The sequence below is a fragment of the Mustelus asterias genome, chromosome 16 (genome assembly GCF_964213995.1).
Source record: "Mustelus asterias chromosome 16, sMusAst1.hap1.1, whole genome shotgun sequence".
In the NCBI taxonomy this organism is placed as follows: Eukaryota; Metazoa; Chordata; class Chondrichthyes; order Carcharhiniformes; family Triakidae; genus Mustelus; species Mustelus asterias.
The window spans coordinates 17,867,614-17,884,260 of record NC_135816.1 but is presented as its reverse complement, the minus strand read 5'-3'; the positions used below and the strand labels follow the sequence as shown (position 1 = coordinate 17,884,260).

General features: G+C 42.9%; 1 protein-coding gene across 1 annotated transcript in view; it reads left to right on the top strand.

Moving 5' to 3' along the window:
• The window catches only part of LOC144505034 (protocadherin Fat 1-like), a 106,624-nt gene that overhangs the window by 62,600 nt on the left and 27,377 nt on the right, over nt 1-16,647 (top strand). Inside the window, exons 12-18 of the mRNA XM_078230712.1 lie at nt 2,979-3,212; nt 5,885-6,274; nt 7,984-8,198; nt 9,138-9,275; nt 10,476-10,619; nt 12,518-12,715; nt 13,477-14,281. Coding sequence (XP_078086838.1) covers nt 2,979-3,212; nt 5,885-6,274; nt 7,984-8,198; nt 9,138-9,275; nt 10,476-10,619; nt 12,518-12,715; nt 13,477-14,281 — 2,124 coding nt within the window. The remainder of the gene's footprint in view (nt 1-2,978; nt 3,213-5,884; nt 6,275-7,983; nt 8,199-9,137; nt 9,276-10,475; nt 10,620-12,517; nt 12,716-13,476; nt 14,282-16,647) is intronic.

Sequence of the window (16,647 nt, the reverse complement as noted above, 5' to 3'; positions counted from 1 at the left end):
CGGTATTTAACCATAACAACTGGAAAAGTGATATGTAACCCTGCAGCCTGGAGCTAGTTGAGGATCTCAAGTTGCTAATGGCTAATAGGCAGAGTTTACAACAGCATTGGCTCGAACACAACTTAAAGCAAAGTCAAAGGATAGAAAGATAGCAAATGCTAATGGTAAGGGGAGCAAAGTCAAAGACCAGCTAGGTTGCCTTCTACCATTCTGCTAGTTTCATGATATGACGCGAATGGAGTTAACTATTGCTTCTTTTTATGATGTGATCAAGTCTATTCTATTCTAATTGTATCTGCACTTCAAACAAAATGGGCAGCAATAATGCTAGCTGTCCCAGGGTGAACTTGTATACTGCCATAGTCAAGCTCCATCCCCTCAGCAGACACTGAGATGGAATTACCGGCTTCTTCAGTGATGCGGAAACTTTCCACGTGGCACTCTTAGTTAGATTAATATTTTCAATGATAACTTCATTGGTCTTTTTCTAATACTGTGCCAACTTTTATGCAACATTGGATTGCATAATTTCAATGTTCGTTCCAAGTGTACATGCATGGAACTTTCCAACTGTGGTTTCTGTGAGGGGAGGAGACATTTCTAACAAGTTGAAAATCATTGTCAATTGTCCAAATGCATGAATAACCCTGACTAATCCTGGTCTGCTTGCTTACTTTATACCTTGGCAAATAATTTTGCAATAAAAAATTATATTACTGTGGAGAATTACAGTTTCTTCCGAAGTGTATTGGATTCATAATTTTTGTCTGCTGCCTGTGTTCTGCTCATTAAGGTTTTATATTTCAAAAATTGTGGCTTAATCTTGATTGGATATCTTAGTCTAGAATTTTATGCTTCCCCCCACCGGTGGATAGGTGGTTGGTGGGGGCTGTAAAAATTGGCTGCAATGACAGGGGCGCCCATTACCACTGCAATTTTACCAGCAGCCAAGGAGGCATCAGGCAACCTACTTGCCTATGGGAAAAAACGAAAACTTTAAGTGGACAATGAGTGAGATTTTATCCTCGGTGATGGAGACTGGTGGTAAGTGCCACGTTAAACCTAATGGACTGATGGCTGGACAAGGGAGCAGGTGTCTCCTTTTCGGGTCCCTTGTGCACGTCAGTGGGTTCTCTCCCAGGTAATTAACCCCCATGTTTCCCACCAACTCTAACCCCCATCACCAGAGGCTGCCAATCTGGTCCATTGAGACCCTGGATTTACCTTTAAGGCTGGTTCCATCGCTGCACGTTCCCTTCAGCCTGCCTACCCCGCTCTTGGTGCTGCTGCTGGGCTAAGAGAGTTAAAATAACCGTGGAGTAGGCCGGCCAGGAGGAGATGGGCTTGCCCCCAAACCCCCATCATATTCAGCCCTTTAATTTCCAATGGTAGTATATTTTTCAATCAGCAGAAATATTTGTGCTCAAGTGTCAGTGAGCATACACATAAAATATTTTTTCTCAAAACTAGTGCAAAGTCTGCCAAAAGTGGTCATATTGTGAAAGACAACCCCTGCTGTGCATGAAAGGATGAATAATTTTCTTTCCAAATATATTTACGATTGTTTGAATGCATTGAATTGGAGCTGTCCAGAGGTTTGTGTATCAATATGTGATTGCCCAGTTGTGATACTTGCATTTCTCAAATTTGGATAACTGTAAGTACAACTTTCAGTCACATTATTGAAGGGAGATGCTGGCCTAGTGGTAATGTCACTGGACTAGTCATCCAGAACTAGTGCTCTGGGGTCCTGGGTTCAAGTCCCACCACGGCAGCTAGTGGAATTTGAATTCAATTAATAAATCTGGAATATAAAGCTGACCATCAGTAATGGTGACCATGAAATTATCATTAATTATCTTCCATCTGCTTCACTAATGGAAGGAAATCTGTTGTCCTTATCCAGTGCCTGCATGTGACTTCAGATCAATAGAAATGTGGTTGACTCTGCTACTAACTGCCCTCAGTTCTAAGGCAGTTAGGGATGGGCTACAAATACAGGCTTTGCCCACATCCCATAAAAAAATAAATGAATAACCTGAAACAAAGATAGGTTCTGAACAGAATTAGGGCAAGGTGAAGTAAATTTAGGCAGTTAAGCCTCAGACAAAAAAAAAGTTATTAAAAAAGAAAGAATTGGAATGAAGAAAATAAAGGGGCGGCACAGTGGCTCAGTGGTTAGCATTGCTGCCTCACAGAGACCCGGGTTCGATTCCTGGCTTGCATCACTGTCTGTGTTGAATTTGCACGTTCTCCCCGTGTCTGCATGGGTTTCCTCCGGGTGCTCCGGTTTCCTCCCACAGTCCAAACATGTGCGGGTTAGGTGGATTGGCCGTGCTAAATTGCCCCTTAGTGTTAGGGGGACTAGCGAGGATAAATGCATTGGGTTGTGGGGATAGGGCCTGGGTGGGATTGTAGTCGGTGCGGATGAGCCAAATGGCCTCCTTCTGCACTGTAGGATTCTATGATTCTAAGAAAGATGTTGCCAGGCTTCTGAATAATGAATCTTCTAGTTTATCACCAGTTTTCTCCACCGTTTTTCTTTTCACTGCTCTTTTCAATATGGCTATAATTCTATCAGCAATGGTATGTCAGCAAAGTGGCCATTATTCATGTGTAAGCTGAAACTTTTGGCCTGAATGGGTTTTTTCTATACACAGTGGCAACAAAACCAAGTCTGGGCCTGTTCTTATTTGTCAATCACACACGTGCACACTTCCAGCAGAGGCAATGGATAGTGATTATGAGTCAGAATCTCTAGTAACCCATGAGCCCTGAGGCCAATTGCAGCACACCAAACACCAGCCCAACTGTGTTTCGTTAAGCTCGATTCACACTGGATCTTAGCCATGGACCTTCCTGTTCAGCATGTCTCAGCTATTCAGTAGGCGAACTCACTCGACTGATCAGAGTGAGCTGTTAGGGATTTGAATGGCAGTATACATTGTAGTGACTCTTATGTCTATTCTTTGCCTCAGGGGAACTGATGACAGTTGGCACTTTGGACCGTGAGAGTCAAGCTGTGTATAATCTGGTTGCAAAAGCATCTGATGGGAGTGGTCTATTTTGTGAAGCCGATATCAACATTGTATTACTGGATGTGAATGACAACCCTCCCAAATTTTCCGCATCGCAGTACGCAGTATCTGTTTTTGACAACACCACTGTTAAGACCCCTGTGGCAGTTGTCCATGCCCGGGACCCTGATGTTGGTAAGTAGCTAGTGATTTTCTTGTATATCTCAACAGTTTGTCTGATGCTTCTGTGATGTTGAATTGAGGGCCCCGGATATCCACCCCCTACAATTGTCACTCTTTGAAGGATGCGGCTGACTTAATAGGCTTTTGTTTCGCTAAATCAGCATAACTTTCAACAATTCTGTATTTGAAACCAATTTTAGCTCGGCTGGGTACCTAACTTGCATTCGCTGGAGGAAGGAAAATACTGTAGTTGGTAAAAATCAGCACGGTGGCACAGTGGTTAGCACTGCTGCCTCACAGCACCAGGGACCCAGGTTCAGTTCTGGCCTCGGGTCACTGCCTGTGTGGAGCTTGCACGGGCTGCCCATGTCTGCTCCGGTTTCTTCCCACACTCCAAAGGTGCGAGGGTTAGGTGGACTGGCCATGTTAAATTGCCCCTTAGTGTAGGGGGACTAGCTAGGGTAAATACATGGGGTTACGGGATAGGATGGGATTGTTGGTGGTGCAGGTTCAATGGGCTGAATGGCCTCCTTCTGCACGATAGGGATTCTATGATTCTATGAACACAGAAAGCATTAGAAACACTCAACAGGCTGGCCTATACCTGCTAAGAGAAAGGATAAACCCAGTGCTCCAGATGTGTACCACACTTCAGAGCTGAAAACTCAGAGGCAGGCAGGCATATTAAACATAGAATCATAGAATCTACAGTGCAGAAGGAGGCCATTTGGCCCATCAAGCCTGCACCACAACAATCCCACCCAGGTGCTGTCCTATCCCCGTAACGCCACATATTTACCCTCCTAGTCAAAAAGACGTGCTGGTTGGCTGCTTTGGCCGTGCTAAATTCTCCTTCAGTGTACCTGAACAGGTGCCAAAGTGTGGTGACAAGGGGATTTTCACAGGAACTTCATTGCAGTGTTAATGTAAACCAATTTGTGACTAATGAATAAACTTTAACTTTTTAATTCCCCTGACATTAAGGGGCAATTTATCATGGCCAATCAACCTAACCCACACATCTTTGGACTAGCTCGTCAAACAGTTAGAGATTATCTGAGATGATCTGTTACATCATTTTGTTTTTAATCCCTTATATATATTTTAAATTAACCTTCCCCTCCCATTTGCTCATTTCATTAACATACCGCTCCATCTCTTATATTTCTTCTTGAGGACGAATCTGCACCCAAAATGTACTGCATTTAACCTCTCTGCAATGTGATTCCAGCATTTCTTTTTGTTGTTATTTTACACCTAGTTTATCATCATCATCACATTTAGGTTATTCTTTACCCCAGACATGTATGGTAAACACCTGATTTCATATTTAGCCATGTTGAGTTCCCAGTTGAATGCTTGTGTTTAGCCAAACTTCCCTCTCAGCTCATGTTCCCTTTCGTTGGACAGCAAACACTATTTGAGCTCTTCATTGCTTTTTATGGCCTCTGGGATTGCTAGGGTGTGATATTATTTCCGGAAACATACATAGAAACATACATAGAAAATAGGAGCAGGAGTAGGCCATTCAGCCCTTGAGTCTGCTCCACCGTTCATTATGATCATGGCTGATCATCAATTTCAATACCCTAATCCTGTCTTCCTCCATATCTCTTGATACCTTTGGCCCCAATAGCTATATCTAATTCCTTCTTGAAGTCACTCAGTGGGTGAAGAAATTTCTCCTCACCTCAGTCCTAAAAGGTTTACCCCTAATCCTCAAACTATGGCCCCTAGTTGTGGATTATCCCACCATTGGGAACATTCTTTCTGAATCTACCCTGTCTAATCCTGCTAGAATTTTATAAATTTCAATGAGATTCTCTCTCACTCTTCTAAACCCCAATGAATATAATCCTAACTGACTTAGTCCCTCCTCATATGACAGACTTGCCATCCCAGGAATCAGCCTGGTAAACTTTCTCTGCGCTCCCTTTATAGCAAGAATATTCTTCCTCAGATCAGGACACCAAAACTGCACACAATACTCCAGCTGTGGCATAACCAAAGCCCTATACAATTGCAGTAAAACATCCCTATTCTGATACTCAAATCCTCTTGCTGTGAAGGCCAATATGCCATTTGCCTTCTTTACCGCCTGCTATACCTGCATGCTTACTTTCAGCGACTGATGTACGGGACACCAAGGTTCAACCGCAACACTGTTAGTGGATGGTCTGCCAGATCTGAAATTATGCAGGAATTTGGGAAGAATCAGTGGGTCAAAAATGTGTAGGCAAAGGACTAATTATACAGGATAAGAATTCACTGTCCTTGGGTAAGGATTCATTGCCCTTGTTCTCAAGGGATTTCATGACAAAAAGGAGTTAATGTTCTTCCTTTTGAAATGGACAGATGTGTGTGGACTTTTCTCTGAGGGTGTGTATTTGTTCTTACCTGGAATATGTTGTCAATGCATAAATGGAGAGATGAAATGGATTTGCTGAATTGGGGGCTTCTGGCTGGATAGAATGATGGTGTAGGGGTGACTCAGATGACATTAGGTGGATTCCCTGTCCCTGCAGTATAGATTTGCTTAGAAGTAGTTATCAAGGGAGGTACAGTACAGAATAGAGTCGCATCATAGGAGGGATTGCCAAGCTCTCCACTATCCTGTCTGGCTTAAACTTTGTAATAGGATAGACACACTTATTCCTTTCTAACTTTGTTTTCCCCATCAACAGGTCCGAGTGCAGAGGTCACATATTCCTTGCTGGACTCAGCAAATGAATATTTCTCCATTGATGAGCTCTCAGGTGTCATATATCTGGCAAAGTCTTTATACAAGGAGCAGCAGAAAGCGTTTAACCTCATTGTTCAAGCCACAGACCATGGCCTTGCAGAGAGACTGTCTTCATTTGTCACTGTGGTGGTTTCAGTCATAGGCATTGAAGAGTTCATCCCGGTGTTCATTCAAAGGGAGTACACTGCCACCGTCCCAGAGAATGTGAGCATTGGGTTGCAGATACTGAGTGTGTCAGCACTAACACGAGATGCCACTAACAATGCACAGATCCTTTACACCATCACGAATGGCAACGACCACGGCAAGTTTTGCATTGATTCCAAAACAGGTAACAATTAAATCTCTTTCATTCTGAAAGCATACGAGGTTTGCTGGTTATATACCACATGGCTGCTGTTAAGTTTCCATTTTCCCTCATTAACGTCCAAGTGACACAAGCAAATGAAAGGCTCATGAATATATGGTATGCAATAGAAGAGAGAGATTGCTGATACACTGGAGAGCAACGTGTCACATAAGCGTATGGACTGGTATATGGTATATCACTGTGCCACCGATATTTAAACATACTGAGACAGTTCACTTGCAAGGACTACCTTGGATCTCTCTGCATTCAATATCGGAACATAATACCAACATTAGACAAGAACTAAACTAATTCAGCAGGGAGAGGGGACCCAGACTGTTAGCAGAATGGGGACACAGCATAATGCAGTTGTATTACATTTCAAAACAGTAAGGCAAGGCTGGATGGTCTCTACTTTAGCGGCAGGAATATTATAGGTAAAACGGATGAGTTAAGGGCAAGGATTGACATGTGGGTGGCGATCTTACCCTCTCGCCCCACCGGCCGATGGGCAGGGCGAGCCTGTGAGATCGTGAGAGAGCCGGGAAATTGGGTTCACAATCGGCTACGGAGCCCCTCGGGGGAGGGCATGATAGACCACAGAGGCCAGCTGTAGCTGGGGAAGACAATAACAGGTTTCTGACTTGGGATAGGCAGTAAACGCTGGCCAGCTGGTGATGCCTATATCCCATGATTGAATAAAAAAGAATAGCTTTAAGTTCTTCATCAAGATTTACAATGGGAATCACTATGGAAGGAGGGAGAAAAATAGACTGGTCATGTTCTATAAAATATGATGTGGAGATACCAGCGTTGGACTGGGGTGGGCAGAGTAAGACGTCTCACAACACCAGGTTAAGGTCCAACAGATTTATTTGGAATCACGAGCTTTCGGAGCACTGCTCCTTCACCTGATGAAGGGGCAGCGCTCCGAAAGCTTGTGATTCCATCTAAACCTGTTGGACTTTAATCTGGTGCTCTGAGACTTCTATAAAATATGGAATGGACTGCTGGGAATTGACAGAGGCAAGGACCTGGGTGCCCGCTGCTAATGACAAAACATGGGGTAGACATCCCCACAAACTCCAGAGACCTTTTGTTTCCAAGACAGTAGTAACAATCTTTCTTCCCAAGGACAATCTCACAATGAAACAATCTGACAAGGAAAATAGTCACAGTCCCATCACTGGAACTCTTCAAAATCCATCACTAAATTATCCCCATTTTAAAAGTTTCGATCATCAGGACAACCATCTCAGTAGCTCATTCTTGGCTGAGCTCCTGGTATCCGTATAAACCTTGGTAGGCTTTGGATATTAGTCTGTGCTGCCCATTCAACTATGACAGAAGAAAATCCTACAGAACTTATTGGAGAAAAATATTGATTTGTCCTGGTAACATTATTCTTTCACAAGTGCTCTAAAGATAGATTTGTAGATTCATTTCATTGTTGCTTGTGAGAGATTGCATTGTGTAAAATGGAGTTTGCTTTCACTTATATAGTTTAGCATTTGCACTTCACTTCAGATACAATTCATTATAATGCTTTAGGAAGTCCTGGGAGATGTGTAATGATTCTCCACATGTTCTAATTCTTGCTTTGTTTATCAGGGATGGGCAAGATTGAAATTTTTAAATAAAAATCTATCCACCAAACCATTTGTAAAACCGATGTGAAATTCTGTGCTTAGGAGCCATGTATGTAAATGGGAGCCTCGACTATGAATCGTGCCAGGAGTTTTACCTGTCAGTGGATGGTAACAGAAAAGGAACACCGTTATTCAGTGACAGTACGACGGTGATCATCAATGTCACGGATGTTAATGATAACCCACCCAAGTTCAGCCACAACGTGTACAGTGCTGAAATCAGTGAAGATGCTCTACATGGGGAACTGGTTCTTAAAGTAAGTTAAAAAGTAACCATTGTTGTAACATTATCATACAAATAGAAATGAGTCTGGGAAGTAAAGTCAAAACTGCTATTGCAAAGATCATCATAAGTTATAACTGCGCAATTCACCCTGGACACCGTTTCCACCCAATCTGTCATTTTTTTCCATGGCCTCAACTTTGTTTTTATTCATTCGTGGGTCATGGACATCGCTGGCTGGCCAGCATTTATTGCCCATTCTTAGTTGCCTGAGGATAGTTGAGAGTCCACCACATTACTGTGGCTCTGGAGTCACATGTAGGCCAGATCAGGTCAGGATTTCCTTCCCTAAAGAGCATCAGTGAGCCAGATGGAGTTTTCCAACAATCAGTCGATTCTATTTCCAGATTTTTGTTTTCATTAAATTCAAATTCCACCATCTGCTGTGGGCGGGATTCGAATCCAGGTCCCCAGAACATTAGCTGCGTTTCTGGATTAATAATCTAGCGATAATACCACTCGACCATCGCCTCCCCTGCAATGTTATTTCATCTAACATTTAAATAATTTGACATTTAACTAACGCAGTTAAGAAAGTTTACATTTTTATAATTATAATGGTAAGTAAAGAAAAGTAGTGTGGATATGTAAGTTTGACCAGGAAGCCACAAAACTATGTTGCGTGGGTATTTACTGCACAAAGGTCGGGTGTCAATCTTTCACACTGATGGTGATATAAAGTTACCTCTGCTGTGAAAAGAAAATAATTATTGTGTTCTTTAATCCAAATAATGAAATTGTAATTTATTGTTGGGTTGGCCTGAGTTAAAGTTAGAATCCCAACCAGATCCCAACTGCTGTTAGGATTAAAGACCTGAATGCTCTTCAGTTATCATTTATTATTTCAAGAAAATGAGACATTACCTCACCCTCATCTTGTTCTCTCTCTCTCTGTTTCTTGTGTTCCCAATAGGTGACAGCCACTGACACTGATGGACCCCTAAACAACCTGATCCATTATTCAATAATGAATGGTGATCCTGACCAGCACTTCAGGATAAACCCAAAGAGCGGGGAGGTTTTGTTATCACAGCACCTTGACAGGGAGGAGGTAAATAGAAAGTCTGTAACAGAAAATCTGGACGGTACAGTTGATAAAGCATTGCCCTTGCAGGTGAACAGATAACACTGCCATGGTGGGGGTGTTTGAGTGACATGCTGAAAAAGTATATTGTCCTGGCGGGCACTGGGTGGCACAGCAGGTAAATTTATTTCCATTCTTGATTAACCTGGTTCATACAATGGATGAGAAAACTTCCTCTTACTCTAAAACCTGACTTCAATTTATAACCAGAAAGAAATGGTATAGGTTCCTCTTCTTGGCAAACTAAGTCAATAACAGTGGGAGGAGGTTTCTGGATTTCTGATCCCGGAAATCATATTTCCAAAACAGCAGACAATGGGGTAACTTTATTTCAAAGATTCAAAACATAAGCAAAATCGCAGTTCAGTATCACTTCAGAATTCCACCAGGTTTGAGTAGACTTCAGCCTGAAAGCTGCCACAAAATATCATTAGAGGAAATCAGGATCTGATTAAGCTGCCTGAGAATGGTCCAACATCAACTATGGAATAGGCTGACCTGGAGCATAGCCTCAGACACCAGGACAACTTGCTTAAGACCTGGTTGAAGGCACCCAGTGAAGGCATTTGTGTTACTGTCATGGGCAGTAAATGAGGTCTTAAGGCTGTTGCTTCACAAGGTGATCGATGTTTCCCTACTTCCAGAAAAAAAAAAATAGGCTGCTCATCAGGAGAGCTTATTGTTATTTAGTTCAAAGGGTTCTTATTGGTGGAGTTTTGTTTCTGGCAGGATTCCAAAGCTCCGCCACGTGTTTTATCAGCCATGAAGTGAGTGCTGCCAGGCTATTTGACTGCCAGACAGGGAATGCCAAAGGCTAGCCTAGTTTGCCTCTGACCACTTGCCAGCCATAGTCTGCAGAAAGGGACTGGGACTGGGAACGCTAAATGATTTTATTTCCCTTCCAAAAACCAGGATTGCTGAAGCCAGTTCTATCAATGGTTCCACCTGCACTGTTTTGTCAGCTAACACAAGCTGGGCTAAGAAAAGCACGGGACCATTCTATATTTCTATGATACATTACCACATCACAGAATGCATTCATCCAGTGAAGCTGAAAGGTTTTTTAAAAATCTGCTGTCACGTGGTAATAATGCAATGCAAGTATTTTAAGTTTACATTTTTATAATTATAATAGGACCCATGACTGATGCTGTGTCTCTTCTCCAGATACCCAGTTATTCCTTGATGATCCGGGCTGTGGACAATGGCAAACCTCCCCTCTACAGTCACACTGCTCTGAACATCCAGGTTTTAGATGTGAATGACAATCCACCGATGTTCTTTCAATTCAACTACAGTGTGGTTATTCAGGTTGGTGCGAGTAGATCACAGTCACCTTATTGTAATGTTTTACTGAAGACATGATACTAATAACACCAGCACAACAACTTGCATTTTGATTATACCTTCAACATGGCAAAGCATTAACAGGAGCACATCAAACCAAACCTTGATAGCAAGTTTAAGAAGCATCTGGATGGGTACATGAATAGAGGAGGCGATGGCCCAGTGGTATTACCGCTGGACTATTAATCCAGAAACTCAGCTAATGTTTTGGGGACCCGGGTTCGAATCCTACCACGGCAGATGGTGGAATTTGGATCCAATCAAAAATATCTGGAATTAAGAATCTACTGATGACCATGAAATCATTGTCGATTGTCGGGGAAACCCATCTGGTTCACTAATGTCTTTTAGGGAAGGAAATCTGCTGTCCTCACCTGGTCTGGCCTACATGTGACTCCAGAGCCACAGTGATGTGGTTGGCTTTCAGCTGCCCTCAGGCAGCTAGGGATGGGCAATAAATGCTGGCCAGCCAGTGACGCCCATGTGTCATGAATATATAAAAATAGGGAGGGAATGGAGTGTTACGGATTGAGTAAGGGCAGAAGGTTTTTTTAGTTTAGTTAAGGCATCATGATCGGTACGGACTTAGGGGGCTGAAGGGCCTGTTCCTGTGTTGTACTGTTCTTTGTTCTCTTTGAGTCAGATAAAGAGATATTAGGATAAGTGACTATAAAGCTTGAACAAAAAGGTAGGTTTTAAGCAGCACCTTAAAGGAGGAGAACTGGAGAGGCTGAGAAGTTTAGGGAAGAAATTCCAGAGTTCAGACCCTAAAATGCTGAACATACTTAATGACCCATTACTACTACTACTTTGGTAGCAATAATAGGAAAACAGATTATTACTTGAATGGGCATAAATTGAGAGAGGTGGATACTCAATGAGACCTTGGAGTCCTCGTGCATCAATCGCTGAAAGTAGGCAGTAAAGAATGGCATATTGGCCTTCATAGCGAAAGGATTTGAGTATAGGGATAGGGATGTTTTGCTGCAATTGTATAGGGTGTTGGTGAGGCCACATCTAGAGTATTGTGTGCAGTTTTGGTGTCCTTATCTGAGGAAGGATGTCCCTGCTATAGAGGGAGTACAGCAAAGGTGTACCAGGCTGATTCCTGGAATGGTAGGTCTGTTATATGAGGAGAGATTAAATCGGTTAGGATTATATCCACTGGAGTTTAGAAGGGTGAAAGGAAATCTCATAGAAATGTATAAAATTCTAACAGGTCTAGACAGGGTAGATTCAGAAAGGATGTTCCCAATGATGGGGGAGTCCAGAACTAGGGTTCATAGTTTGAGGATAAGGGGTAAACCTTTTAGAACTGAGGTGAGGAGAAATTTCTTCACTCAGAGGGTGGTGAATGTGTCGAATCCATTACTACACATTATGCAGTTGAGGCCAAAACATTGTCTGATTTCAAGAAGAAATTAGATATCGCTCTTGGGGCTAAAGGGATCAAGGGATATGGCGAATCAGGATATTGAACTTGATGATCAGTTGTGATCAAAATGAATGGTGGAGCAGGCTCGATGAGCCTATTCCTGCTTCTAGATTCTATGTTTCATGGTCATGAATAGATTCATAATTCCAGATTTATTTTATTGAACTCAAATTCCACCACCTTCCTCTACCCTTAGGGGATTTTCACAGTAACTTCATTGCAGTGTGAATGTAACCCTACTTGTGACTAATAAATAAGCTTAACTTTAACTTTTGCTGTGGTGGGATTCGAACTGTGTCCCCAGAACATTTGCTGAGTTTCTGGATTGAGATAGCAATAACACCCAGGCCATCATCTCTCCTGATAAGTCCATGTGGTCATTAACCCACGGATCTTTTGAGACTAAAAGCTGTTCCTTCCTTCTCAGGAGAATGAGCCAATCGGCTCAAGTGTATTGCAACTGTTGGTCATAGACCGGGACTCCGACTCCAACGGACCACCGTTCCTTTTCTCGATTGCAGCTGGAAACGAGGGGAACAACTTTCACATTGACCAACAGGGACTGCTGAAAACGCAAGCTCGCCTCCAACAGAAAGTGAGGGATCAATACATTCTGCAGGTTCAGGTAAATTTTCTGAAATGTCTTAACACTCTTCTTAATCCTTTACAAGGGCTCTGACAGTTAGGTTCGAAAAGAAACTTAGGTACATGAGGTTGAGTGCCAATTAGCCATATCAGCATTAAGAATGGTGGACCTGTATGTGGTACCCCCATCGCCAGACGCCGCTGGCGTTGCATAAACATAGGTCAGCATCAACACATCTTGAGTTCTGCCTGTATTACTTAACCTGCACAATCAGATCCTCCAAGATACAATTGAATATTATCTGTGCTGTACTCAACAGCATACCTCCTACCTGCTCAGGCAAATCCAAAACTGGCACTGTTACAACCTCAGCAAACAAAGGTACCATTGATGTACCTCCCTGCTGTATAACTGCCCTATTCTTTGTATCCAGAACAAACTCATTAGAGCATCCATTATTCCATTCACCACAGAAAAGAACTTCCACGAATATTTTAATAACATGTATAATAAGATTTTGGTTGATACTTCTAATAATCCATTTAGCTACAGGTACACTTTTGTAGGCTCAGGCATTGTGAATGGGAGAGGATTAAAGACTAGAAAATGATATTAGATATGTCTATTGGTTTAGCGAATGAAAGCCTCAAAGACTCAGGCACTGTCTCATATTGGCACACATCCAGAACTATTAATCCAGTGTGCTTTCTCACTAAACCCTGTCTGAAATAACTACAGCAGAGAATATGGAGCAAGAAGTAAGACAATGCCATTCATTTCTAAACATCTGTTTTCTCCAGGTCACAGACAGCGGTCAGCCATCTTTGTCATCTTCATCATTTATAAACGTTCGAGTGATTAAGGAAAGTCAGTACCCACCATCTGTGCTTCCACTTCAGGTTTTCATTGTTACTTCCAGCAGCAAGTTTCCTGGAGGATTTGTTGGAAAAATTCACGCAGCAGATCTTGACCTTCATGATACCCTCACGTACAGCATGGTCCCGGGGTTAATGGCAGATGGCATGTTTTCCATTGGCAGTGCAGATGGCAAAGTGTTGGCACAGCGTGCTTTAGCGGCAGGTCACTACTCCTTCAATGTCAGTGTCACCGACCGAAAATTCGTCACAACGGTGGGTGCACAAGTACACGTCACGCGTGTGACCCCAGACGTACTCGACCACGGCGTTCTGGTGGAACTGGCGCAGGTCACACCGGAGAAGTTCATCAGTGACCATTGGCGAAACTTTCAGAGATCCCTGGCAAACCTCCTGCAGGTTAACAAGAAGGACATTGAGCTCATCAGCATGCAGCCAGCGCAGGGTTTTCCAAACTTAGACATCCTTCTGGTCGTAAAGGAATCAGAAGACTCCTTTTATAAACCAGACGTTTTGCAGCAGAAACTCACCTCCTTTCCTGGGGACTTGGAAAGGTGGGATGGAATTCAGATAGAGAGGGTCATTCACCGCTGTTCCAATCACAACTGTCACCAGCAACACTGCGAGGGGAAGTTTCGACTGGACATGGGAAATGTATTAACATATACTACTGCTCTTCTCAGCTTCATTGTTCCTCGGTACCTTCACTATCAAGCCTGCTCATGTAATGGTAAGATTTCATTGTACGGTCATTAAATCAAAGTGTTCTCTCAATCTGTTCCTGGGGGTGGCCTCCATGGCTCAGGAATAGCACTCTTGCCTCTGAGGCAGTCTAAGCTTACATTTCAGTGCAGTATAGAATGAGTCCTCCCAAGTGCCCTGGCTAACATTTATTCTTCAACCAACACCACCGGGATAGATTGCCTGGTCATTTATCACTTGCACAAATTTGTGGTCACTATGCCTACAATCCAGTAAGTACTCAATTGACTGTTAGGCACCACCATGGGATGTAAATTTACACAGCACTTAAGAACATAGGAACAAGAGTAGGCCATTCAGCCAGTCGGGCCTGCTCTGCTATTCACTAAGATCGTGGCTGATTGGACACTTCAATACCTTTTACACTCACTATCCCCATAATCCTTTACATTATTGTTAATCAGAAATCTATCGCTTTCTGCTTTAAACGTACTCAATGACTGAGCTTCCACAGCCCTCTCGAGTAGAGAATTTCAAAGATTCAACACCCTCTGTGTTAAGAATTTTCTCCTCATCTTATTCCTTAGTGCCTTATTTTGAAATTGTGAACCCTGGTTCTAGACTCCCCAAACAAGGGGAAACATCTTACTTGCATTTACCCTGTCTATTCCTTTAAATGCGATCACCTCTGATTCTTTGAAACTCCAGAGAATGCAGGCCCAGTTTGTCCAATAACTAGACAGCCCTGTCATCCCCAGAACAAGTCTGGTGAATCTTTGTTGCAGTCCCTCCATGGCAATAATATTCCTTCTAAGGTAAGGGGACCATGACTGCACACAGTACTCCAGGTGCTGTCTAACCAAGCTCCAATAAAATTGATGCAAGACCTCACTACTCCTGTTCTCAAATCCTCTTGCGATAAAGGCTAACATTCCATTAGCCTTCCTAACAGCTTGCTGCACCTGCATGTTAGCCTTCAGTGATTATGGGCAAGGACACCCAGGTCCCTCTGTACACCTACACTTCCTAATTTCTTACTATTTAGGAAATATTCTGCACACTTATTCCTTCTACCAGAATGGATACCTCACATTTTTCCACATTATATTCCACCTGCCATGTTCTTACCCACTCATTAAGTCTGTCCAAATCCTCCTGTAGTCGTTTTACATCTACCTCACAACACACATTCCCGCCCAGCTTTGTGTCATCTGTGAACTTGGAAATATTAGTTTTGGTCCCCACATCCAAATCATTGATATATTTTGTGAACAGCTGGGGCCCAAATACTGATCCTTGCGGTACCCAACTAGACACGGCCTGCCAATGCGAGAATGACCCATTTATTCCTACTTTCTGTTTTCTGCCTATTAGCCAATCCTCAATCCATGCCAGTATGTTGCCTTCTATCCCATTTGCTTTTATTTTGCTAATTTACCTCCTGTGGGGGACTTTATCACTTGTGTCAAGGTATTGCATAATTTTTTTATTCATTTGTGGGACATGGGTGTCACTGGCTGGCCAGCATTTATCGCCCATTCTTAGTTGCTCTTGGAGAGTAGTTGCGAGCCAACCACATTGCTGTGGCTCTGGAGTCACATGTCGGCCAGATCTGGTAAGGACAGCAGATTTCCTTCCCTAAAGGGCATTAGTGAACCAGATGGGTTTTTCTGATAATTGACAATGTTTCATGGTCATCGGTAGATTCTTAATTCCAGAAAGATCTTTTATAATAAAATTCAAATTCCATTTGCTGCCAAGGATTCAAACCTGGATCCCCAGAACACTAGCTGAGTTTATGGATTAATTATCGAACGATAATACCACTAGGCCATTGCCTTCCAGAGAAGATCATCTTGCAGTGAAATGACATGATCCTGAGTTTTCGCTAATGCACAAACCACACAGTCATCTGCAATAGTCACACCATTTTTACCTCGTGGAGAAGGTCATTTATTAATCTCAAAACGAGTAAAGATCCCAACACAGTGCCTTGGGGCAATCTGGTGTGGACATCTCTAGGAGAGGATGAATCCTTGTCACATGTCACTCTGTTGACAGGGAATTGCCAGATTCAATCAAATAATGTCGCCCGGATTCCAGAGTCATGAGGTTTGGACAAGAGCTAAATGCAAAATCAAAGAACAAAGAACAAAGAACAATACAGCACAGGAACAGGCCCTTCGGCCCTCCAAGCCCGCGCCGCTCCCCGGTCCAGGATTGAATCCTGAATCCAGGATCCCCGCCCAATTTTCCAGCCTATCTACATACCAATATCCTATCCACCGAGCTGTCCCTCACAGCTACGATGCTTTGTTCATTACAACCTATTAACTTACCCCCACCCCCCCATTCCAGACCATGTGATCTCCAGGGAGAGGCGAAAACCCAGAG